This window comes from Pan paniscus, chromosome 15, assembly GCF_029289425.2.
Source record: "Pan paniscus chromosome 15, NHGRI_mPanPan1-v2.0_pri, whole genome shotgun sequence".
Classification (NCBI taxonomy): Eukaryota; Metazoa; Chordata; class Mammalia; order Primates; family Hominidae; genus Pan; species Pan paniscus.
Window position 1 is genome coordinate 34,006,816 of NC_073264.2, and position 27,184 is coordinate 34,033,999.

General features: G+C 36.7%; 1 protein-coding gene across 5 annotated transcripts in view; it reads left to right on the forward strand.

The window, feature by feature from the left end:
* AKAP6 (A-kinase anchoring protein 6) overlaps positions 1–27,184 on the forward strand; it is a 624,611-nt gene that overhangs the window by 475,843 nt on the left and 121,584 nt on the right. For all 5 annotated transcript variants that reach the window (XM_055097463.1, XM_014347547.3, XM_034937404.3 and 2 more), the window contains one exon: positions 9,512–9,632. In XM_055097463.1, coding sequence (XP_054953438.1) covers positions 9,512–9,632 — 121 coding nt within the window. The remainder of the gene's footprint in view (positions 1–9,511; positions 9,633–27,184) is intronic.

Below are 27,184 nucleotides of genomic sequence, written 5' to 3' on the forward strand. Positions count from 1 at the left end.
AATAAAGAAAAGAGTATAATTGGATTGTTTGTAACACAGAGGCTAAATATTGAGAGGATGGATGCCCGATTTTCCATGATGTGATTATTACTTATTGCACTCCTGTACCATAATAGCTCATGTACTCCATAAATATATATACATACTATGTACCCACAAAAATTAAAAATAAAAAATTTTAAATAAATAGAAAAAGTAGAAGAGGGCTATGTAGAGGGAGGGAGAGGATTTCAGCCATAAGACAGGAACTAGGTAGGGGGAGTATCTGAATGTGTTGAAGTTTACTACAAATAGTTTGATGCTGTTGAAGCAGAAGATCATGGAGGTGATTTCTGACTCTGCTTCCTGGAATTAGAAGGATTCCAAGAGAGTTTTTAGGGACTTCCACTCCTGTGGTGAAGTTCCAGAAGATACCCCAGTCTCATCAGCTGTATGCCTGACTTCCTCTGGCTGTGGATGAAATTGGGCAATGTCTACAGATAGAGATATAGTTGAGGTTTATGCCTTGTATCTGAGAATACAGGAATAGTTCATCCCTCATCACGCAAGGGCTTAGTATAAATTTTCTTCCCAAATAGAAACAGTATATATAGGTTAATCCCAAGCACAACAGGCTGAATAAAATGAACTTTAAATTAAAATAGGATTATAGGCTAAAAGTTTGGCAGGAAAGAGGAGTTCATTTTCTTTTAGGAAAAGAAGTGCCTCTATATGGGTGTGAAAGTATATACAAATATAACATCCCCAAAGAGAAGTGATATTGACAAGTGAAAACAAATGAATCACAATTTAAAATATCACTTGATTAAAGACCAAATTTGTTTATCTAAGTTAATTAAGCAATACGATATGTCAAATGACTTTAACCAAATGAGAAGGGATATAATCACCCTGGATTTCCTGCCATGGGGTGATCTTTCTGGTTTTCTGTTGAGCAGCATGCCAAAATATTCATGCTCTGTCATACTATCTCTCTCTCTCTCTCTCTCTTTCTCTTTTTTTTCTCTCTCTCTCTTACAAACACACACACTGTGACCATTTTGAATTTCTACACGGTGGGTATTTTTAGAACACTGCTACATAAAGTGTTTTCTTTTTGGTGCACACCAGCCATAAAATGATGTGCTATTCTTATGTGTGCCAATGTTGATAACAGTCTCACATATAGATTAAATCACTAGACAACCCAAAGAAATCTTATTTCCATCCTGCATTTCTACTTCCTTCCCTTGACTCTTGCCTTACCTCAGTCTAATAGAAGATCAGTGTTCAATTCAGGCCCTTTTTGCTCCTTCCCTTGTGCTCTGGAACTGTTAAATAGTAAGGTAACAATGTAGGCTACAGTCAAAAGGATTAAAATGTGCCTGGCTGCTTCCTGGATAAATGATATTCTGACCACTATGTAAGTATTTAAATAGGTCTTTCTGGACTAAAACAAAGAAAAAAATCTTACCAGTAGAAATGTATTCACTTGGGTCATGATATTACACCCCTTTAATGTGAAATAACGTTAAATCGATTGTAGACCTAGACTTCGCTAATTTGATGACATCCGTGCCAAGAGCCAACAAAAGGCAAACCAGAGAGGGAGAAGCATGCTTTTGGGAGAAGTATGACTTCAAAGTTAACAGTGTAGTCAACTAATGAAGATATATATATAAAATATAGTATATATGTAAAATATAGTGTGTATATATACACACACACACCACACACACACGTCTTTCATGATAACAATGATCAATTTTTGTACTGTTTTGAGGAGTTGATGGGGCCTATTGAAAAAAGGAGAAAGTTGCCGACACAGACAATGAGAAGGCACCTACAACAAATCTAATTTATTTCATTTTAGTATACTGAGGTTAGCTCTTTTCTTTAAAATGCATTCCTTCATTCATTTCCCTATCTCCTTCAACAAAGGATCTGAGTCAACTTACAAAAATGTTGACAGTAAAATAGAATAAATATTAGACTGAAATAATTTAGGAAAAAGTAAAGTAAGAAAATAAACAAATGTGTATGTTATGTATGTCCTCGAGAAGGGCTATGATTTGGCTATGAGCTATCCATACCCAAAGAATAAAATGAAATGTTATCTATCAGAGAATTCATAGTGTCCTATGATTAAAAATAAATCTGTATCAGATGACGCACAACTTCTTATGCTGTTGAGACCTGAGAGGAATTTCTCCTGTAGTTCTTTAAGGCAGAGACAGGTGTCTGTGATACTACACCCGTGCAAGAGAAGTCAAATCCCCAAAGCAGTTTTTTGGTGTAGGCTGCAGAAGTGATGTCAAAGCACAATTCAGTAAGAACAGTTCTGTAAGTAACTAAAATCTTGTAGTCCAAGCATAGCACTCTCTGGGTAGGGTCAGCCTCAATAAAGGATAACTTTTCATATTAATTGTGCTACCAGGCTTTTGTTAGGATTGGGCAACAGACAATTATTTACAGGTTGTTGATATATTGCCTATTACATCTTGGAAAGCTAGTGAGGCCTAGAATAGGGTAGTCCTTTTATGAAATGGTGAACTGCCCAACTCACACCAGTGTGCCATTAGGTTTGGATCCATTCCCCTCTTAACACACAAATGATAACGTAGGATGGTTTATCTTTTAAAAAAATCATCTCTTTGTCTTTTGAAGTACATTTTTCCATTTGTTCTTCCAACTACTGATTTAAAAACTCTTCAGAATGTTTTCTGTTTCCCTGGCTAGAACTTAGTCCAGCATATTATCTAAAAATTTGGACGAGCCTTTGACTTCCTGATAGTGTAACAGAATCCTCTAAATACACCCAGAAATCTACACTGATGTTTCTAATGTTATAGATTATCTCGTTGGTTAGAATTTTTAATGGATTATCTTGGTGCTTTATGCTTTTTATTTCAATAATAGGTGTTGGTGGACAGATGGTCCACGAGAAAGTGGGGCCAGTTATTAACAAGTTTGTAGGCTTGATTTTATTTTTCTTAGACCTGTTCACATGTACGTAGGTATATATAAAAACTGAGGAAATTACTGCTAGAAAGAACTCCATATTCCTTTTTATTTATTAATGGCAAAGGCAGGCTGCTTTTCTCATGAGGAAGTCGCTCATGAATTTTCATTCAAAATAGTAAATTAGTGTCCACACTTTAATATGTTTAGAGTGGAAAGGGATTGTACATGCAACTGTGCATATCAGATTCCATGTCTGGAAAGCTACATTTTATTCTTTGATGATACTATGGTTGGAGATATAACAGGCACCACTATTATATCTCCCTTCTGTGCTTATATGACACATGGAGTAGAGGATGATGGGAAATTCTGATCTATTATTAGTATTTTACTTCAGTAAAATACTTAAACTATATTTTTGCAAGATTTTGTTACCACTCCTTTACATGTCTTTTTTGAAAGCCAGAGGCAAACTTTCCTAGGCAAATAATGTGAACAGCGAACACTTAGTGAATATTTGGGGAAGGAATCAATATGCTAAAGAAGCTAGGAAAATTGGATCATTTAATAGAACTCCCAATATAGACAGGTGGTATTTCAGGAACCAGTCTGGTGTTTTTAGATGTCCTAGTGTGAATTAACATTAAGCATACAAAAGATGTATTCTTAAGTGCCCCAAAATACACACACACACACACACACACACACACACACACACACGATTACTCAGCCTTAAGTAGAAAACCTGTGAGGACTTTTAGTGTTATATATTTTTTTCAACCAATAATTGCTCTATTTTGATGATTTCTTAATTTGGTTGTCTGTTTTCATCAAAATTCCTTAGTGAGCCCAGTTGAAACCTCATATATTCACACACACCTCCCATTGATTTCACTTGGGTGAAACTTTATCGTTTAAGCAAAGTTTAAGTTGAAATGTTGAGTTAATGATGCTCACTTTAAATACCAAAGGCTGAATGCATTTATGTATTCAAACACTTAGCTAGTCAAATATAACTCCCATCAGGGTTTAGAGGAAGAATTATTTCTTAAACTATGCTGGCCTCACAAGTAATATATTACCATCAAATCTGCAGAAAAATGATACTAAATAAGGTTGTTAGTATTTTTTTATTTATAAAAGCCCTGGAATCTTTTTTAACCTTAAATAAGGCAAAGTAAAATGGTGGGTAAGATGTTATGAAATACTTAGAGCAATTACCCATAGTGCTTCAACCCAAACTTAAAAATAAACACTAAAGAAAAATTTCGCACATCTATTTCTCTATAGCCTTGTCTGTTTAGATGCTTAAACTATAAAACAAATACATTTATAGTTCTACATTTGTCTAAGAAAAACTGACTTCAAGTTAGAAGACTTTTTCTCCCCATAACATGATTAACCTACCTACATCAGAATGTCCAACTCCTTTATTGTGAACCCATTTAAGATCAAGTGTATGGCAAGTTAAATAAGAAGTATCAAAAAGAATACATTTTGGTTAAATGTTTACTTTCTAACACTTTCATAGAGTATATATGAGTTTGCTTTATAACACTTTCACAGAAAATGTAACATATTCATAGGGTATTAAAATGGTATCCTAACAGGCCTTTTAACATCTAGGAGATCACAAATGAGAGTGAATGCATTGACATAAACCCAAGCATAATTACAAAGAAAATTTTATGAGGAAAGTCCCTCCAAAAGGGACTCATAGTTCTTATATTTGTATTCCTATAAGATTATAAGCTACTCACCACAATTTTAATCACCTCTCCCTTCAAAAGAGAGAGATGAGAGCAGTTGTCACGAGAAATTCAAGAGAAGATCCTGGTTCTGAATTCAGCTGATAGAATCAGCATATTCTCCAAGGGAATATAGAACTGTTAACTAGTTCTCCCCTACCCTTGATAAATTCATTTGTTCGTGATCTTCTCTGTTTTCCTGTAGAGTAGCTGGAACTTTTCCTGGAGCACATCGTCTTTTATAAAATCACTCAAAAAACACACCTTTGCAGCTAATATAAATGTAAGAAAGTGAACTCTTTCCTTACTTAAGAAGTTTCCTATAATACTGGGGACATTAAATTGTGGTCATTTCAGAATCTTTCAAAAGCACCTACAAAGAAATTCAATAATTTATTTCTGATTTGCCACTGTTTTTTTTTGAGACAGAGTCTTGCTGTGTCGCCCAGGCTGGAGTACAATGTCATGACCTCAGCTCACTGCAACCTTTGCCTCCTGGGTTCAAGCAATTCACCTGCCTCAGCCTCCCAAGTAGCTGGGTCTACAAGCATGTGCCACCATGCCTGGCTGATTTTTGTATTTTTAATAGAGACGGGGTTTCACCATGTTGGCCAGGCTAGTCTCAAACTCCTGACCTCAGGTGATCTATCTGCCTGGGCCTCCCAAAGTGCTGGGATTACAGGTGTGAGCCACTGTGCCTGGCTTTGATTTGCCACTGTTATATGTTTGATTTCACTAAATGTGGAAAAATCTCAGGTCTTTTCCAACTTGTGGATTAACACATGGCCAAGAATCTGAAATCAGGCACAAATACTTCTAAGAAAAAAGTTTTTGTCTTCTGTTTTGAGACTTTGTGAGAATTTGTTGTTTAGCACATTGGTGCTCATTGGGTACCAATGAAACAAAATGTGGTACCAAGGCATTTACTGTATCTAACAAATCAAGTATCAAGTCTAAATATTCTCAGCTAGGATGAAAACAAACTAGACTGGATAAAGGGTGAGTACCTGTATTAGGTTCATTTGCTACTTGCAGGTCTCCCGTGTAGACTGAGAAAAAGTCTTAAGTGACTTTTGTTCCAAGGCCCATGATAAGGAGAATAATAGAAGGAAACAGTTCAATAGATATAAATGCATGCTAAAAAGCCAGTGAAAAAATTCCCATACTTCAGAACATTTTATTATTTTATATATTTTTTAATTTATTTGAAAACCATTAATAATTTTCATGTTCATAAACCTTTATCTTTCACTATAAAAGAGGAAGTGAAAGGAAGGGGAAGGCAATTAACATTGCTTTAACATCTACTACATATAATCATTTTAAGTAAGTGAATTTACCATTTTAATATAGTAAAAACAAAATCTCACGTAAAGAATGAGTAAAGCAGCCTGTTCATGTTGCACTGGTTGTATTGGTATTGGTCTTTGGTGATGAGATACTGTTGTGTCTGCTGACACATGCTGCTTTTCTGAAGTCATTCTTGCCCCACTGAAAGTTTTTGTTTTCTTTATCTAGATTCATTTATCATCATTCACCAGGGACTATGCTGGACACTGAGGATGCAAAGATAATAAATTCATCTCTTGCCCTTGAATTTCTTAGTCATAATCAGAATTTCTTTTTCGGTGGTGCACATGTATGAAAAAGAAACAAGCTTCTTTCTTTTGTCTTGCCAATTGATCATTTTTATGAGGCACCCTACACTCACACTTTCCTAGAAAAGCAAGAAAAATACTTGCTTTAAGATCAGAGTTCAGGCTCTTAGACACATTATAGCCTCTCTAATAAATTAACATTCTCTTTAGGAAATACTCTCTTGGGATCAATGCTCTGTTTTTCAGATTTTCTATTGGTCTCCATTCTTTTCTCCAAGATGACATCTGAGCATATAGGGATTTACATGATCTTGTAATTCTGGGGTGCAGTGGAGTCCCCTGGCTTAACACAGTGCTTAGGTACAGTCTGGCTGGGCTTATTGAAATGGGTCTTGTCAAGGATATTATGAGGCTTCCTCCCACTGAGGGCTGTAGCTGGTCTAGCTTATGTTGTTACCTCTTGGCTTGGTCAGGGCCCGGTGGTATTTCTTGCTGACTAAGCCTCAATTCAACCCTCACTGACCCTGCCAACTCTCTGTGGTCTGGATTGAGAGGCCCACCTGGCTCTCCTTTTGTTGGGGAGAGGCCGTCATTGTGCCTTTGTTGTCATGGCAATGCCTCTGTCAAGTTCACCAGCTGACCTCTCAAGAACCTTGGAGTCTCTTCTTGGGAGAATGAGAGAACAACAGAGCAAAGAGAATTCTAACCGAAGATCTCTCTCTGTCTACAACATCCCCACTCCAGGTTATTGTGGGGACAATATATGAGGCAATTTCCTCGCAGAGTTCTGACCAGGAAATGAAGTTGACATCCTTATGCTTTGGGCTTTTTTCTCAACCTGTCTCACATGCCTCCTTTCTAGGTCTTAGGCCAGGAGAGAGGAGAACACACATCTGAGCACCTGCTCCTCCTGCCTTATTTTTTATTCTCCAAATCCTCTGACGTGGAAAGGGTGAGCTTTCTCTTCCTTTCCCCTTTGCTTTAATAATCCCTTGAATCATATACTCTTCTAATTTTGTGGGTGGCATTCCACTTTTTCTGTCTGTATGATTAAAATATAGGAGGGTGCAAGGAGAGAGAAATAGCGACTGTAATTCAGGAAGTATTTCTAAATGGTTAAACCTCTCAAGGAAATGTTTATTAGTTATTCCTTATTAGTCACAGAGTCAATAAAGAAAACCAGATGGTTTATTTTTTATTTGTCTCTTTTATAGTGGTCGGGTTTTGTTTTGTTTTAGTCTTTCAAAATGGGATACTAGTTCAGATTTCACATATATGCTGGAGGTCTTTGCTACTCAGAAAGTGTGGTCCATGGGGTCAGGCGCGGTGGCTCATGCCTGTAATCCCAGCACTTTGGGAGGCCGAGGTGGGCGGATCATGAGGTCAGGAGATCGACACCATCCTGGCTAACAAGGTGAAACCCCTTCTCCACCAAAAATACAAAAAATTAGCCAAGCGTGGTGGCGGGCGCCTGTAGTCCCAGCTACTCGGGAGGCTGAGGCAGGAGAATGGTGTGAACCCGGGAGGCGGAGCTTGCAGTAGGCAGAGATTGTGCCACTGCACTTCAGCCTGGATAACAGAGTGAGACGCCGTCTCAAAAAACAAAAAAAAAAGTGTGGTCCATGGACCAGCAGTGTTGCCAACACTTGTTAGAAATGAAGAATCTCAAGCCCCACCCTAGAACAGTTACTGAATCAATATCTTCATAACAAGATGATCATTTGCACTGTATGTGCATTTAAGTTTCAGAAACACTGCTCTAGGCCACCATAGCCTTACTAAAGGTTTTAACTACATCAACTATAACCATCATTGGCATTCAGTAAACATTTATTAATAAACTCCACATGTTAGCCAATGTTGATGCTTGCCCTTGGGTGCTTATAGTTCTAATCAAGGATCTTTATAGTTATGATAAAGTAATTAAAATAAAATAGGCAATCTTAGATCTATTCCCCCCCACCCCATCATCAGGCACACCTTAAATTTTTTGACAGATCTATTAAGATTAAATTATAAGTTATTAAAAGTGGATTTTCATTTTCATGGAAAGCAGTCATTTAATGTACAAAGACAAGAACAGGTAGTAATAAAATACTCAATTGAAAAATTCAGATTCATACCTGAGGCTGCTGCCTCATTAGTACTGATAGGGTTTTGCTCAGTTACAATTTCACAAGACTGTAGGATTTCTTTTAGTGGGGTGATTTTGAGGGGTAAAGGACAAAGTCATAGTTTTTCATTCTGTACTTTCATTTTCAGATCACAGTGTTTTAGAAGAATCTGGGCTTTACTTATTCACCAGGCTTTCAATAGAGAATCACATTAATCCTTTTAAGCTCCTTATTCTAATGATTTATTTTGTTGAAAACCATAGTGATCCTCCTTTGAATTTTAATGATTGCTGGCTATTCAAAGATTCATTGTTTTGACTTCCTGTCCTTACCTTTGTTTCCTACATGTCTGTGGGGAACACCTGTCTAATACTGGATCTGCCACTGGTTCTCACTGGCTTACCAGAGTCACTCAAGCCTATCTCTGAGTGTTAAGCTGAAATGCTGACTACTCATCCATAACAATAAATGTAGGATATATGTTTGCAGAGATAGGCAGATAGACAGCAGAGGGACAGATAAATGATTGAGTGATGTCCCAGTGAAAACAGTATTTTGGATATGATAGTATATATCAGTGTATTTGGATCTGATAGTGATCATTATACAGAAATTAGTTAAATTGTTATTCTTAATCATAAATCTATTAGGATGCAATATCTGTAGAATATCTAGTAGAGGGGAAAGGGGTTCAAATTTTGAGAGTGCTGTTCTTACCCAAAATTCGGGACCATGTAACCTTCTACAAGTCACTGACTCTCTATTTCTCAGTCTATTAAATGGCAGTGCTCTTTTTTAAGGATGCAGTGGTGATCTTTTTGTTCAAGTGCTGCAAATCCTCAGAAAGGGTTAGCAAATGGAAATAGCCATAACGTGTCTCAGGTATGAGCACTGGAATTGCATATTACGTTTTCACAATCTAAGAGGTGGCTGTGTCGCAGGTTTGAGTTTCTATTTTGCCCACTGTGTAACAACACAGAAATTTTCTCTTCTCTTTTTGTGGATATCACTAGAAACATCATGGGTTTTCAAGAATATATTATTCTAATATAAGATTTTAACAACTACACTGTATTTATGCATACTACATTTTGTGCCTTATCTTCAGGCTTCTGGACTTTGATTCAGAATATCAGGAGCTCTGGGATTGGCTGATTGACATGGAGTCCCTTGTGATGGACAGCCACGACCTGATGATGTCAGAGGAGCAGCAGCAGCATCTTTACAAGGTTAGAGCTACCCTTCCTGCCTTTACCTTGCTGTGGAAGATCTGATTAGCCTGACAAGTCTCTCTCTCTCTCTCTCAGGATATCTTTTCGTTCATTGTATGTATCATGGTGTCTATTAGAATTCCCTTCCCTGTCCCCAAACTCATTTCCATCCCTTGTGTGCTGACAGGCTGCACCGACATCATAATTGCAAGAAAGTTCCCTTTATCACATTCTATTTGCTGTAATTCTATAGAAGGACAAAGATTTATCTTCAAGATGAATAGCAATAAATGAAACTGCATTCATAAATAGACTGAAACAAAATGAAGGATAAATAGACTAGTAACGTTTAACAAAACGTGGTACGATTGGAGCACTCAGGTGGATTCTATCTACCCCTCAGATCTTCCCAGGGAAAAAAGAAATTTGCCTTTGGTTTGGCTTGCTGCTGCCAAAGTACAGGGCTCATCCAATTTAATGTTTATTAGTGATACATAGAGCAGACGTTGTCATATTAAGTCAATACATTTCCATGTGATTTAAGAAAACTGGCTTGAAACTCATGTATTGATTGTAGGCAATCCATCTAATAACTATCTATATTGTTTTCCATGTCTGCTAATTCACCCTTAACCTACTGTATTTTACCAATTCTACTTAAATAGTCTTAGCAGTTCTTATAAAGCAATCATGTGATTTTGCCTAAAAAAAAAAAATGGTTGCAGGATTCACAGTGCCTGCAAAAGCTGTCAGGGGGAGGGAAGAGGGACTTTCCACTGAAATATCAGACTGCAGTAAATCTTCCTCATTTAGGCAATTTTTATTGGAGTAATTCTGACAGTTGTCATCCTTGAATTGCTTTGAGCATATGGCATATTTCAAAGAGCAGATTGTGAATCATAAAAAATAAAATTAATAACTAACCACAGAATCAGCAACAGTATAATGACAAGAAACAACTACCTTCTAGTTTTTAAAAATTTCTTATAGAATAAGAAGTACATTCAAGGTCAAATAAAAGTTGCCTTCTTTCTTCTTCAATGTTATCATTTTAAATTACCGTTCTTTAATAAATGATTTTAACTTTTACCTCCTCTAAAGAGAGATATTTGTACTTTTCAAGAGTCTGGTTGACTTTAATTAGTGTCCCCTAGGAATCATCTCAGTTAAGAGAAGATATAAGCTCCCCAGGGACCCAGCAAATGGGGACATTTTATTCTCTAAAGAATGCAGTCCAACCTTAATTGAGTTTGTTGACTGTTAGCTGTTTCCTGTATGGATAGCTGTCCACATTAACAACACAGCTATCTAATATATCTTCTGGCATAACATATTGTTACAGTAACAGTCTCAACCTAATTTAACAAAAACTAGATGACTTCACATTTCACATCAGGATCAGGAATTACATATGAAAACGTGCATATAAATCTATATTAATTTAATGATAGAAAAATATTTTATCCCTAAGACTTAAGTATTAAAAATTGAGCCAAATGGGAAAAATATAAAAGGTTACCTAACCATAAGCCATTATCTCGGACTTTATTGCACTCATGATGCCAAATAATATTTCTTTTCTTCTTGATGCATTTTTTATTTTGCACATAAGCCACTATTTTTTCAGAAACAGTGCTATTCTTTGTCAAAATCACATTCATATAATTTACATCACAATTAATAGGAAATCATTGAACAAAAAATGCAGTCTTCTTTTTTCTTGCAGTTTCCTTATAAGTGCTTTGCCTGAAAATTCCCATTCTGGCATATTGAAGGCCATTATTCCACCCACTCAGAACTTCTGGGTTATAGTATTTTTCCAAACATTTTCTGTACTGTGATTTTTCATTTGTGACTCACGTCCTGTCACCATTCTTCTGCTTTTAGGTGCTTAACATAGCTCTGCTCATTAGACCAGCACTAACTTTGCATTTGGCTTATAAGCAAAATTAAAGATTGAGTTAGAAACCAGTAGAAAATGCTGCAAGTCTGTAGGGTCTTTCTTTATGTGCACTCCCAAATTATTCCAGAGGCTTGGAAGCCTCCAGAATAACCCTGAGAATATTGACTGAGGAGTCATGTAGAACTTCAGGTGGCTCCTAAATTAGAAAAACTGATGAGAAGAATTAATTTCATGTCTTCCCAAGAATCCTCAGGGATTTCCAGGTTAAGTCAACATTTTCAATATCCTATTCCTCTGTTCTAATCTGCTTTTCCAGGAATCAACTAAACTGATGCCTTGAGAAAGGGGTATTTATGGTCTGTTGATCATAGAGACCCCTGAAGGAGTAAAGCTTTTCAATTGGTGCCCAGGCCTGCCAGGTTTTAGATGCAATTTGAGACTACCTTATTTATCTCTAATCTTTGTATTTGTTGACCCCAAAAGATACCAGTGCTTTATTAACCTTTTTTATTAAGGACACCATTGACATTTAGGGCAAAACAATTTTTTTTTTTAGTTTGTGGGCCTGTCTTTTACACTACAGAACATTTACTCTTCATGTCCCCCACTCATTGTGACAACTCAACGAGACTTCCCAACCCATGTTACAGCATTTCCCAGTCCATCTCAACATATCTATACCATCTTTGTTTCTTAAAATACTTATATAACAACAAGGAAAATGCCTTAAACTTGTACTGTAAACGTTATTGAACAAACACCTTATATAGCTGATACTGAACCAACAGTTGTGAGTTTAAAAATCAAGGATGAAAATGAAGCTCATCATCCCTAGTATTAACGAAAAGGATGAGGTGAAACTTTTAAGGGAGATCTTCAGCTGAGTGATGGCAAAAATCCTAGGAAACTGTAGAGCAGGACTGAATCTTTATTCCTTCTATTAGAGCATTTAAAACCTTTGTTCTTCTCTCCCTGGGTGTCTCTCTGTATTTCATCACTCAACCCCTTTCCTGGAGTATTTATGCCCAAACCCTGACTCATGCACTTATGAAGTCCTAGGTTGATCCCCAAGGTATGTGTTTAGAAATGTCAGGTTAGATAAAATCTAGTAAGATGCTAGTCAGTGAGAGTGAAGCTTATTTAGCTTTTTCGACATTAGGCATTACCTTCCTGACTTTACCTATATATTTTTATATCCTGATTTGCACTAGAAAATCAGCTAGCCTTACCTCCTAAACATGAAACTACAGATTGTATGAAATACAGAAACCCTAGACTATCCACTCAGCAGATATCCTGAGTACAGCATCTATTGTGATATTTAGGCTAATCCAAAGCCAGCAAAATGTACAAGGAACTTATAAAGACAAATAATTGGATTTAATGGGCAAAGACTACATTAGTACAACTTGACATCATTCAGAAACCTTAATACTGCAATGGGCTATAAAGTGGACTTTCTATTTGAACTATTTCTTGTTATTTTTATATTGTTAGAAATTTAAGATCATTTTTTGAGTTAATTTTAAACTGCAGACTCAAGAGCAACCTAATTCCTATTAAAAACTAACCATTCTCTTAAATATACTTTCTTCTTTGTTTTGAGACAGTGAGTTATACTGCCAACGACTTCCCTTCCCCCTTATCTGTCTTGCTCTACCTCTGAATAGGAGCCTTCTATATCTATTTTCTAATGAACATTGGCAATATCGTCAGCCTAGAAAACACAAATGTAGTCTTTTCTCATTTTTTCTTCCTCAACCTGAGAATTACCTCGAAGGAGAATTTGCACCCACTCTCTCACTTTCTTTCTCGTCATTCCTCCTATCTTCCTAAGTAGGACAATTTAATTTGTCAAAAGTAACCACTATGATTTTGAAAGTTCAGCTCCTATTTGGACTAGAGTTACGATGCCAGAATTCATAATCACAGGGAGCTATCACTCTGCTGGTCTGCATGTGCATTAACTATTAGTGGAGAAATATTTAAAACCCACTTGTGAAGGAAAAGCTCCATTTTTTCATTTCTACAGATCAAAGGTGGCATTATTCTTGGGCTTGGGGAAGCTCATGACACCTCCTCCCCCATTCTCTAAGTGTTATAGACTGAGTGACCTAGAAGCATTTCAACGTTTAGAGTTATAGCTCAGACTGCTGCTGTTGCTGCTGCACTGTCCTCCCCAGCAGGTACAGCTGACATTGTAGTATGGTGAGGGTGTGCCCTATCAGAGGCTCCTTACCTATGCACAAAGGACTGCCAGTTCGCTGCTACCTACAGAGCACAGATGACAGACCTCCTAGTGATCCGAAGTTGGTCTGGAATTCCAGACTCCAAGGGTTAATTTCAAGGGCCAAATTCAGAAGTTGCAGCCTGGTGATTATTGTTATAATTAAACAAGAGTTTTCAGATAGTATGAAGCTCACTGAAACACCCCACTTATATATTTGTTCCTTGAACGATAGCTTACCTGCTCCTCATCAATGAAATATTAGATTATAGTCATGGGCTGCATAACAAGATTTTTGGCCTTTGAAGAACTACATATGCAATGGTTATCCCATAAGATTATAATACTATATTTTTACTATACCTTTTCTATATTTATGTACACAAATACTTACCATTGTGTTACAGTTGCCTACAGTATTCAGTATAGTAACATGCTGTACAGGTTTGTAGCCTAGGAGCAATAGGCTCTACCATATAGCCAAGATGTGTAATAGTCTCTACCATCTACTCTATCATCTAGGTTTATCTAAGTACACTCTAGGATGTTCACACAGTGACAAAATCATGAAACACTGCTTGGATGGAGACCAGAGAGTGAGGTGGGGAGAAAGGGAGAGATTATAGCAGGGATATACATTTCTCAGAACATACCCCGTTGTTAAGCAACATGATTTGTACATGATTTATAAAGGGTTAAAACTAACTCTTCCAGCTTAAAAATACTACTAAATAAGTATCCAATTCAACTGAGATCTTTGTACTTTCAGAGAATTTATACTAAAGATTTTGTACTTAATTTTGAAGGTTAGTTACTCATATGGCTTCATTCATATAAGTCCAAACATGTCCTCTGTGTAAAAGGAAAAGGACCATTCATTTATATAATACAATGGCTACTAAACAGATCAATTACATTTTTACCCTGCTATGAATTTGGGGTTATTTATAAGAATCAACATGAAAATAATATAAATATCTTAAAAACATAAATACAAATCAGACTGGAGAAAATATACATAGACTAGAAGTTGCATCTGTAAGAAGAGTTAATATGCCTGTATATAAACTGCAAAGCCCTACACAGTTACTAAAACATGATCCCAATGTTATATTTTGAGTTTCCTGGTAGTGAAGGCAAAGAGGGAAATGTGTCCAATTGCAAAATGTATGCTTTCTATAAGAAAAAGAGATAATACTTCCTTTGAAGAAATTTTGTTTTGATACTTAGATGTGAAAACATTTTCTTTTAGGATTTTTTTAAAATACAAGGGCTTAGAATGGTATGGTAAATACATTTCTAACCATAATAATTATTAAATATAAATACGTGTGGAATAGAATTAGAAATTCTGAGGAATAGGAAATATAGAGTACAAGAAGAAATATGGAACATAGTTGACTTGCTATTTTATAACTATTGATATCAAAATGATGTTGTCATAGATATGAACTAATCTCAGAAAACAGATTAATCACACTATTCCTGTATTTCATAAATTCACACATTTCAGCTTTCTGGAATAGCTCTCTTTTATTTTGTTCTGGACCAAATTGATCTAACTAATTTCAGATGTGATTTGATATTCTTATGACTAAACTTGAGCCCCTAAAAGTGTAATGTTAGGTTGGTTCATGGTCCAGGTCATAGTAGCTAAACTTGAAATAGAAGACAATTCATTAACTTTTTTTAAAAAAATTCACATGGTGGTGTACAGAATAGAAGGACGTGTCAAAAAATTAAATTCTGTTAATTAGGCCTTATATTGGAATTTCAGTGTTGAGTGTTACATCTCTACCCTGATGTTCAAAATGAAACAAATTACAGTTATCGAAGCAGTCAAGGTAAAAATGTACTAGATATATCAGGCACAAGAATTTAATGGTAATTTTTTACCTCTTTTCCTGGTAGATTAATTTTATAGCTTAATTGTATGTTAGATTAAAACTCCATTAAGATAAGAAGAATATGCTTAAATTCATTATAATATTTCAAATAACATTATCTAGTCATTTAAAAAGTGATCAGAATGGAAAGATCTAGACTGTCTCCACTGCTTATCTAGAAATGAATTTGTTGTTTCATTTTTATTAAAGTTTGAAAAGTCCTTAGATTAACTGTGATATTAATTTGAGCTTTGATGAATCAGTGTTTGCTATGAATACTTGAATATACTTTTTTTCCTTTTTTTTCCTTTTTTTGAGAGAGGGCAAAACTTATCCTGAAAATGTTTAGGGGAAGAAAAAGTAGATGAATGTGGTTTCTCAACGATGTTTGAAACACTGTTCATGCTAGAGCCTGTAATTCCTATTTGAATCACTTCTTTAAAAAGAAAAAAAAAAAAAAGATGTTAAGAGAATAGGATGCCAAGAAATAGTTGGCTGTGTGTGTGGAGGGGCAAGGAAGGGAAGCCCCGCCAGCAGTTTTTGTCTCTAGCGGGTGAGCTACTGTCCGGAAGGTGCGTTGGCTCTCTGGGCTGGCCTCTGAGGCATTGTGCTGCTCCCTCTCTCCCTGGCCTGGCTGGCTCTGGCCTAGAGTGGATCAAACAAGCCGTGGGGAAAGTTCCCCTCATTTGCATCACTTCTAGACAGCCCTGTCGTACTCTTTGCTGACAGGAAATCACTGTCTTTGTCACCTTTTCTCAGGGCCCTCCTTTTGGCAGAGATGGGCCATGTGACCACGCTTAATCACAACAACAGGGCTGGCTCAGGACTCAATGACATGTTTTCCTCAGCACTTCAATAAATGGGATAGAGGAGTCAGTAGGAAATGAGTACATTAATTTTAGAGTGAAAAGATAATTAACACTTGAAGGACTAATGCTACAACCTATGGAATTATTATTCAAATTGAAGTTAATTTATCAAAAACTTGTGAAAACTATCTGCCCTAATGCAACTGTTTAAAAAAATAAAACTTGAATAGTAAGAGTTGGGCATGTTGGAGGCAGAGTGGGAAGAAGGCGGGGAGAGGGGGGCTTGGATGGAGAGTGGAGAGTGAGGGGAGAGAAAGGGAGAGAGGGAAATCATAGCAGGCATTAGCTATGTTTGAAAAAGCAACTTAAATGGGCTAAAACTTCAACATTTGGGACTGAAGGCTGGAGCACGTAAAACGCTTACTTAGATGATATGAATAGGACACTGGCAAACAAAAGCAGCAGTGTGCTCCTAGAAAACTGTGCTTAAAGGAGTTTCCTTGGCAACAGAAATGCAGTTCCAAAAGTAGACAGAACTTTCCTCAGAAAACATACTATTAATAACAACCTTCCGGAACAACTTGGAACAATTTGACGACTTGGCAATAATAATGCCAAGTGTTCTGCAAATTAATCTAACACATAACAGTTATGTTTCTCTTGCCTGTAATTCTGCTGGACCCTACCTAGAACTCATGCTTTTAGCAGCACAAATGTGAAAAATATTTCTAAATGCTGTCACAGAAAAAGAAAACCAAAAGAAATGCTAGTGGCCAACAGTGGCCAATGATTGTATTCAGCCTTTTGGAATCTACTAACAACTCTGAGTTCAATGAGATAAGTTTATTCCAATAAATGCTCCTATATTTACTATCTCATTTCAGTAAAGAGGCTTCCACAAACAAAACTTGGTAAAGGGTTAACAGTCTGAGACTTGCTGTGATGTGAAGCACATCTGAGGCCGTTGGTTATGTAAATGTAATGCTCACTAAATATGTGCTGAGTGTTATTTTTTAAAGTATCATCATTTCTTGTTAGCCTAGAGAATAAACTAATCTTGGATGTACTTGGCCAACGGGAATCATTTGAATTCTCCTGAAGGCTATCCGTTTGCCAGCCAAGAGAGGTAGAGTATTCCCCTCCTCTGACCTTTCTTGAATCCTTGGATCTAAAGGTTAAAAGTAATCAATATCTCATTGTGCTGCTTGGTTTCAGGGTAATAAGTAATAACCATCATGTTAAAATCCAAATGATTACAGATAGCACTTAAATTAGTTGACCTGTTTGGGAGATTTTATTACTTCCAATCAGGATAATAATTAGAGTTTGCTAATAAAATTTTGGATTAAGTTGCAAAAAATTTCAGCCTTTAATTTTTTGAAAAATGACTTTTACTTAATTAGATGGGAATGCGTAGTATTCCCTCTTTTGTTAAGCTGATAGCTTTACTTTAGCCCCAGATATTTGTAGATTTCTTTCTAGTTTCTAGAAAAGAAAGTAGAGGAACATTTAAATTTCTAATAAGAAAAGGTTTTTGGATCACTGCCGTCTTTGGCTCCTGAACTACTCAAAACTATGTATATGTTTCAGGTTAGTGACTTCATAGCAATGACCCTCACCTACTTTTTAGCATGTCCTGTTTTTAAATTACTTATCTTTAGTGGTTATATTCATATTGGGGCTAATCTGGTTTGAGGCTGGCAAAAAATTATATGATGTATGATTAAACTTTACAGACAGCTATGGTATGAATGGGGTTATTTATTTTGTTTAAAAAAAGAGTATCAAAATTTAAAGATGAAAACCAAGTATTATCATTGACAAAGAGGTATTAATATAAAAAAGATAAATGATAGGCTTAATGTTCCATGTAATTACATCAGGAAGGCATTGATTATCATAATTATAACCACAAGGAAGTGTATAAGGTACATATGCTATTTGGTCTAAATAATTTGTCTTTTATCATCGTTCTAGTTTTTATAGTTTATTAGAACTTCTTGAATGTATTCCTAAAGCAGGAATGTGGGGCTAAAAGGTACCTAGGTAACGTTTCAGTTATTTCAAAAGAAGTCCTGGTACCTGTTCAGAATAGATGGTAAGGCTCAAGGGAAAAGTTTTCCCATAGTGCTTTCACATTAAACTCATTAACTTCCTTTATGTCCGTATCTCATAACATTGTCTAACTTTGGAAAGAAGCACATTTGTGGTTGTCCTAGGGATATCAATTTGGAGTATTAGGGAATTCTCCAACCCAGCTAGCTGCATTACCAACTGACCGTACTGCCTTTAATCCCATTCTTAAGATTCATTTCTTTGGGGTAAAGAAGAATGCACTCTACTGAATGCAGATATTCTGTGGGGAAGGCGCAGGAGAATGATATTGAATTAAATATCAATTTTAATATCTAGCTAAAATAGAAAGGCATTGGGAAGGGAAGAGAGTGGGTAGAGAGAAGAAATCCAGAAAAGGGAACAAAAACAGATGTTATCTTCTTCAACATTTGATAAAAAGAGAAGTGTGTTTATGTGTATGTATATGTGAGTATGTTTTTCTGGTATTGAGATGGGCGTAGGATAGAGGGAGAAAGAAACTTATCAAATAGTAAGATTTTACTAATAAATTTGATTGTGTCAGTGCCCCATTCACATTATCTTATTTAATACTCACAGGGATCTTGATTATTTTCCTTAATTCATAGACCCTGAGCCAAAAACATAAAGAGGTTAGGAGGCTAGCCTAAAAGGCACAGAACTTGTCCCTTAGTCAGGCTAGGCTAGGGTATGCCAAGATAACAAATATGCCCCAGATCTCAGAGGCTTAAAGCTGCAAAGATTTATTTCTCATGCATACTACATGTCCATCACATGTTGGCTATTGGCTGTGCTTGGCATTGTCCTCACTCTTAGACTTAGGCTAATGGCGCAGCCACCGTCTTAAATATTCCCTTACTATGGTAGAGAGAAAAGGGAGCTCTGGCGGGTCTCACTCTGGCCATTAAGCCTTCTCCCTGGAAGAAACACATGTCAGTTCCACTCAAAATTTTTTTTGGCCAGAACTAATTGCATGGCCACAACCAACTTCAAAGTAGATGGGGGAAATGCAGCCCTACCACGTGCCTGAAATGCAGAAAGCTAGAAATATTTGTGGAGCTGTGCTAATAACTACCACAAGAACTAAGTAAGTTGGGATTTGAACCCAATCTGGGTGCCTCCAATGCTCATGGTCTTTTGCTCGCCTGCTCATTGTTGCCCCATATCATCTTCTCTACAACAGGTAGATTCTTGCAAGAACGTTATTTCCTCCCTCTGTATGAACTTTTTGTGCTAAGATAGAAGAAAGAAATGTTAGATGGTATATCTGCAAAGAAAAGATGATAGACTTGGGTTGGCTCTTTAGCTAATCATCAGACTGTTCTGTGAAAGCCCCCAAACTTTCTTAAGCACCTCAATACCCTGGGGAAGTATTGCCATGCTGAGCCTCACTGGGGCCTCCTGCATTTTGTTAGATTCAGGAAAGCTAAGGATGAAAATATTTATGCTTTTTGGGAGATGCACTAAAGGCAGCATTGCCCTCAGATGATTCAACCTCCTGGATCCCGTTATGCCAAAGGAAGTTACTGAAGGAGGGTCCCCATGGAGAGATGCTCTATAGGAATATCATTTGCAGAAAAACCATTTTGCAGTCCTGTCGAGGAAGCAATTTCAGTTCTCAGAAACAAGAGCCTTCCTAAGCATATTTTTAATAATGTGGGCTTTTGTGAAACTCATACATTCTTAAACTAAGCACCTCTGTGACACTCTATCCCTAATGAGGCACACTGGGGTAAGCAAAGAAGGAAGGAGTGGTCTTCCTGCTGAACCTTGATTCATTCACATAAGACACAAAACACACAGACACACATACACACACATGCAAGCTAGGAAAGAAACAACCAGGCTAATGCTCTTATGGCCTTTGGGTTGATTTCAATTTCACTTCTAAAGTTTCTCAAACCACAGAGCTCTAGCCTTTCTCCAGAAGGATAGCTATACCCTACTGAAACTCATCTAAACTTACTCTTTCAGCTGCTTTCCTAAGTAGTTGATTCCATATGCTTATAGACATTTACATAAAGAAAATGTGTGAATTTTAATATCCCCCTTGTCATCTCATTTTAGCCTTAAAAACTGGGAAGTCTGTGGAGGAAGTACACACACATAAAATGTGTTTATTCACATACATTTGTGTGTGTACATATATACACGTATACAAAGTATTAACTTATTTAATTTAAAAAAATCTTTCACCAAGATTGAATTTGAATGAAACCAGATTCCTTGAATCAGATATGCTATAGTCCCAAGACATTTAAATCATGCATATATAAATAACTGTACAAAATTCCTTCATATATGCCAAGTTTCAGTCTGGAGCACATTTCCATGTTACAAATCTTGGCATATTGGATTTTACAACCTTCATTACAACAGTATTATCCCTTTTAGTACTCAAAAGTGCCTCCCTGTGAAAGTTCTTCTTGGGGATTATTCAGCTGTGAATACTTCTTTATTAGTTAAATGCATATTTTAAAATAATGATCATAAATATGGACTTAGTAGGCCAAATTTAAGAATGATTGATTATATTTTTTGTTAGACTTCACACTCCAGGTGGAGGATTCGTGTTATTGATTGATTATTTATTAATGTATCTCCAGTGCCAAGCACAGTGCCTGGCACATAATAGAAACTCAATAAATATATGTTGAAACACATATTTTCAACAAGGCTTATTCAATAGTTAATTAAACTCTATTAATCAGAACTATGCTATCAATTCATTACTTTTTCAACAAAACAGTCTATTTTTATGCTGTGATAATTGAATGTAAAACTTTATGTTCTTTAATATATAAAACAAAAATTTCTCTCCTTGCAAAACCAAAGTGCAGTAAAGACAGTTCCTAATACCAAGAGTACTCAGGCTTGGCCAGGTTGATATCAGGGAGAAAGAGAAAGTAGTAGGGAAAGAATAAGGCAGAGAGGAAGGGAAGGACAAAGACACGCATGTCTGAGACATAAATGGTACAGAAATCCACAACTAATCACCATAATTCTATGGCTAGTCTCCAGCCTCTCAAACCATAGTATTCTCTGGTGTATTCTTGAATATTTAGATACATACGGGTATGATTATTTATACATGTGAAGGTAACATGTGCTGTGCAAATGTGAAACCTAAAAATCAGACAATAGATGTAGGTGAATATCAACAGTAATTAGAAATGGTAGGTATAGAAGCACAATTTGTACTTGTACCGTAGTTGGCAGGAGAGTTTATTGACATATTCATTGCAGAAAATTAGATACGACTTCAGATGAGTGTGTGCTTCCGAAAATGTCGTCAGGAAGGGAGTGAGGAAAACAAGAAGGGACTTAGACTTGGGCTGGCTCTTTAGTCCAAGTTTATGATGAGAGGGAGAGACACGTGCACATGTGAGAGAAAGAGAGAGAGAGAGAGAGAGTGAGCAAGAGAGAGAAAGAGAGAGAGTAAAAGAGTGACTTATCTTCCCAAAGCCGTAGCTAGCTAATTCAGAATATGGAAATTTAAGAATTAAATGTCACTGCTCTAATACCAGGAGAGGGCTGAAACACTTTTGAAACTTTCTCCCACATTTTCATTTTTAAAAAGTTTTACACTATTCATAATTTTAAGAAATAATCATATATGGCCATTCGTCATTTTTTTTACTTAGTGATTAATTATGAACTTTAATGATTTTAAACAATTAAGAAAATGTTACAAGATGCATCATTTCAAATTAGCATCTGACAGATTTGTAATTGCTTCACTTCTTGGCCCTCCTTGTGTCCACCTTGACATCCTTTTGGGTTTACTGTTTTCCCACTGAACTTTGTCCTTCCTCCTTAGCTTTCCTCAGCTGACATGCTGCAGTTTGAAAATATGCATGATAAACATTCCTGTCTGTATGATTTTTCTCTCCTCTTCCTCACTCTCATCTGCCTGGTGGTACTAAAGACCCATTCTGTGAAGTAATGTCTTATAAACCAGGAGCCAAAATCCTCATGTTAACTTAAGTATAAATGAGTCTCTAGGGTTAAGCTAATTGAAATATTTTCTGTAACATGGAAATATCGCAAAAGAATTCAAATTTGGCTAGCATCTTATAATCCAAGTTTTGATGATAGTTTCACTAGGCTCTATCCGTCCAAGTTTGGGTTAGAAAAAGAAATAAAGTATGGAAACACTGTCAGAAGCCTTTTCTGTTTACAAAAAGATCCAGGGATACCATGAGTAATGCCAGAAATCTCATGTGACAGCCAGCTCTTGTGGGAGTTTTGAGCTCACCAAGTTCAGCAAATAGTTCCAGAAAGCTGATTGGAGCATTGGAGCACAACGATTTTTTTTTTTTTTAATCTGAAGTGAATAATTGTGTTCCCCGTCTGCTGTCCACACTGCTGCTCAGAACTATACCCTGGTGGGGTGGACATCTCCCCAGCGCTAGGTAATATTTGGCACTCAGTAAATACTTTCTGATTTGAATCACCTACTTAATGATTCTTCTCCTGAATATTCCAAAGTTGATCTCTAAGAGATTTTGTACAGTTATTTAGTTCCATGGAAAGTGAGAATTTCAGTGGTGTTCCAGGACTGCAAGTACCTTGAAAAGACCTTCATTTCATTCCTTCTCTTTCAAGGATTGTTTTTATCCATTCCATATAGGAGAGAATTTGTCCTCCATTAAAGATCTTTCCAGAGGGAATTCCATAGCCTTCCATTAAAACGTTTAACTCTCCCTTTCCTGAAAGTCTTCTTATATCTAGTGTAAATCCTCTCTGTTGGTGGTATTAATTGTCAAATCAGCCAGAATCCATGCTCTGTAACTAGCTCTTCTGTTTTCTGTATAGTCACATTTCTCAAGCTTTTGCAGTTTCAAGTTAGAAAATTTTTTGATGCTCAAAGCTGGTTGGTGAAAAAAAATTTTTTAAGTCATTTATTTCAGTTTTGTCTACACTCCATCTAACTGAAACCACTTCCATCCTCTTTTGTAGCAGAAAATATGCTAATATTAAAAGACTGTTGGTAAATCCATATATCTGAGAGGCTTTAACAAGCTCCATGGATTTCTCCATCAGGTTTTTCAACTATGTCTTATTAACAGTTAATAAAATAGTTCATGGATGGTTTGGAAGACGACTGTAGCCTGTCTGAGATGGTATGACTTACAGTATATGCCTTTAAAAAAATTTAAAAAGAAAAAGAACATGACATAAAAAATGGACCAAAAAAAAAAAAACCTCTTCCATTTAGGGACAGAGCTACTTCTTCTCCCAGTGGATGCGTAATATATTATTTATGTCAGAGTGAGCATTGTGTTTTTGGCTCACATTCCATTTGGAGCATACACAATATGACAGTTTCCTTGGCTTATTGTTGTATATGTGGCTATCTATTTTTAATACATTGCTTTTGTCTCTTTTTCATGCTTGCTTACATCTGTTGTTATGAAAACTGACATAAAGTTTTTAAACATAAAAGAAGTGATGGAGAAAAAGATGTTAAGAGACAAACAACATTTCAAGGGAACATGAGGTGGAGAAACAGGAGCAGAGTCACCACTGAGGGAAACCGAAAGCAGCCTCTGCAAGATAAATGGGAGGGAGGGTCAGAACAAGGGTGTGCAATCACAGAGGAAAAAAACAGCCATGGCGCTACACAAAGCGTTTCTAATGAATGAGGCTTAGTGCCTTTTCCTCCAAATTATTGAAACATTTTAGGCTTCCGTTTTTAAACGTAGGAAGTAGGGATAATAACACCTACCTTGAAAGATTGTTGTTAGGATTCTGTGAAGTAATGTATATAGGGGCTTCACCTGGTCCTTGGTAAATAGTATGTGCTCAAAAGATAAAACAGAATCGGGGCTGACAACTATGACCTGCAGGTCACATGCAGCCTACCACTCATTTTTAAAAGAAAGTTTTATTGGAACACTGCCAGGCACATTCATTTATGAAATATCTATATCTGCTTTTACACAATGGTAGAGTTGAGTAGCATGAACAGTGACCATGTGGCCAGCATGCCTAAACTATTTACTATCTGCCTCCTTACAGAAAATGTTTGCTAATCCCTGGTATAAATAATAACTATTATGGCAACGCTTTAGGAGTATCCATTATTGTACAGACTTGAATGGTTTCCCAATTCAATTTTCTATCTGCTATATTGCAGTAATATCTGTTGATTATTATCCTCTTGCCCCAGGTTCTAGTTTTCCTTTTGTAACAACCCAAACTCTGTTTTGCTTGCTTTTCAGTGTAACATTAAATGGTTAATTGGTTCATTTCACCACCAGGTGGCCTCCTATACTCTGTTGTGCTTCTGGTAACCAAAGAAAATCAGAAAGTGGATCCTATACATTTCTTTCAACTTTGGCTGTCACTGTGCTCACAGGCACTTCTCTGGTGGCTTGACTGCTCTGAAATTGTTCATTGAACCCTACACTTCATGTTTGGCCTTGAAACATAAATAGACTCACACGGACCTTTTTATAAAATGAATTAATGCTTTTAAATGCATACACACACACATACACCAAAATGGATTTTTAATAAAGAAGCTTGGTTGTCACTAATAGCTTCGCCATGATTCAGTCCCACTCTCATAGGTATACAGAGTTAACTGATCTTGAAGCTTCCTCAGGAAAAGACAAAGGCCAAAGAGGCTCAGATCTCTATATGTTAATTTCTCTCGAAGGGAATGGATGGACCTCATCTCAGTGCCCCAGTTTATGTTATTTTACTCTATAGATCCCCTTTTGAGCTTTCTTTGATCTTATTTTTAAGCTTCACTAAAGACCAGTGTTAGCAAAGGAAGATTGAGAAGCCATGTGATAAAGCCCTGGAGAAGGAGGCCAGATTCCCCTCGGGCAATTATTCTTATCCTCTCAGGCCTCATTTTCTTCATCTGTAAAGTGAGGGGGGTGGACTCAGTGTCTCTCAGGTCCATTCCAACTTCAATATTTTCCCTTTGGTGAAAAAAATCAAAGATTACTTCAATTAGTAATTGACTTTGCCTATAAGCAATTGGACACAATCAGAATTTTAAGACTTAATTTCACAGGCTAAAAGAACAAACTCATGGGTAAATATAATACAGGTATACCTAAGAGATATTGCAAGTTCAGGTCCATACCACCATAATAAGGCGAATATCATAATAAAGCAAGTCACATGAATCTTTTGGTTTCGCAGTGCATATAAAAGTTGTGTTTACACTATACTGTAGTCTGTTAAGTGTGCAATAGCATTATGTCTAAAAATGTACTTAATTAAAAAAAATTTTATTGCAAAAAGATCCCAAGGATCATCTGAGCCTTCAGCAAGTCATAATCTTTTTGCTAGTGAAGGTCTTGCCTCAGTGTTGATGGCTACCGACTAATCTGGGTGGTGGTTGCTGAAAGTTGGGGTGGCTGCGGCAATTTCTTAAAATAAGGCAATGAAGTTTGCCACATTGATTGGCTCTTTCACAAAAGATTTCTCTGTACCATACAATGCCGTTTGATAGCATTTTACCCACAGTAGAACTTCTTTCAAAATTGGAGTTAATCCTCCCAAACCCTGCCGCTGCTTTATCAACTAAGTTTATGTAATATTCTAAATCCTTTGTTGTCATTTCAACAGTGTTCACAGCATTCTCAACAGCAGTAAATTCCATCTCAAGAAACTACTATCTTTGCTTATTCTTAAGAAGGAACACCTCATTTGTTCAAGTTTTATCTTGCGATTGCAGCAACTCTGTCACATCTTCAGGCTCTACCTCCAATTCTAGTTCTCTTGCTATTTCCACCACATCTGCTATTACTTCCTCCACTGAAGTGTTGAACCCCTCAGTCATCCGTAAGGGTTGGAATCAACTTCTTCCAAACTCCTGTTAATGTTGATATTTTGATCTCCTCCTATGAATTTCAAATGTTGTTAATGGCATCTAGAATGGTGAAGCCTTTTCAGAAGGTTTTCAATGGACTTTGTCCAGATCCATCAGAGGAATCACTATCTATGGCAGCTATAGCCTTACAAAATGTATTTCTTAAATAAGACAACTTGAAAGTCAAGATTACACCTTGATCCATGGGCCACAGAATGAATGTTGTGTTAACAGGCATGAAAACAGTAGTAATCTCCTTGTACATCTCCATCAGAGCTCTTGGGTGACCCAGTGCATTGTCAACGAGCAGTAATATTTTGAAAGGAATCTTTTATTCTGAGCCATAGGTCCCCACAATGGGCTTAAAATATATAGTAAACTGTGCTGTAAACAGATAAACTGTCATCCAGGCTTTGTTGTTCCACTGATAGAACACAGGCAGAGTAGAGTTAGCATAATTCTTAAGGGCCCTAGGATTTTCAGGATAGGAAATGAGCACTGGCTTCAACTCAACGTCATCAACAGCTTTAGCCTCTCACAAGAGGGTCAGCCGTTCCTTTGAAGCTTTGAAGCTAGGCATTGACTTCTCCTCTCTAGCCATGAAAGTCCTAGATGGCATTTTTTTTTCCAGTAGAGGGCTGTTTTGTCTACACTGAAAAATCTGTTATTTCGTGTGGCCACCTTTATCAATGATCTTAGCTAGATCTTCTGGAGAACTTGCTGCAGCTTCTCCATCAGCACTTGCTGCTTCACCTTGCACTTTTATGTTATGGAGATGGTGTCTTTCCTTAAACCTCATGAACCAACCTCTGTT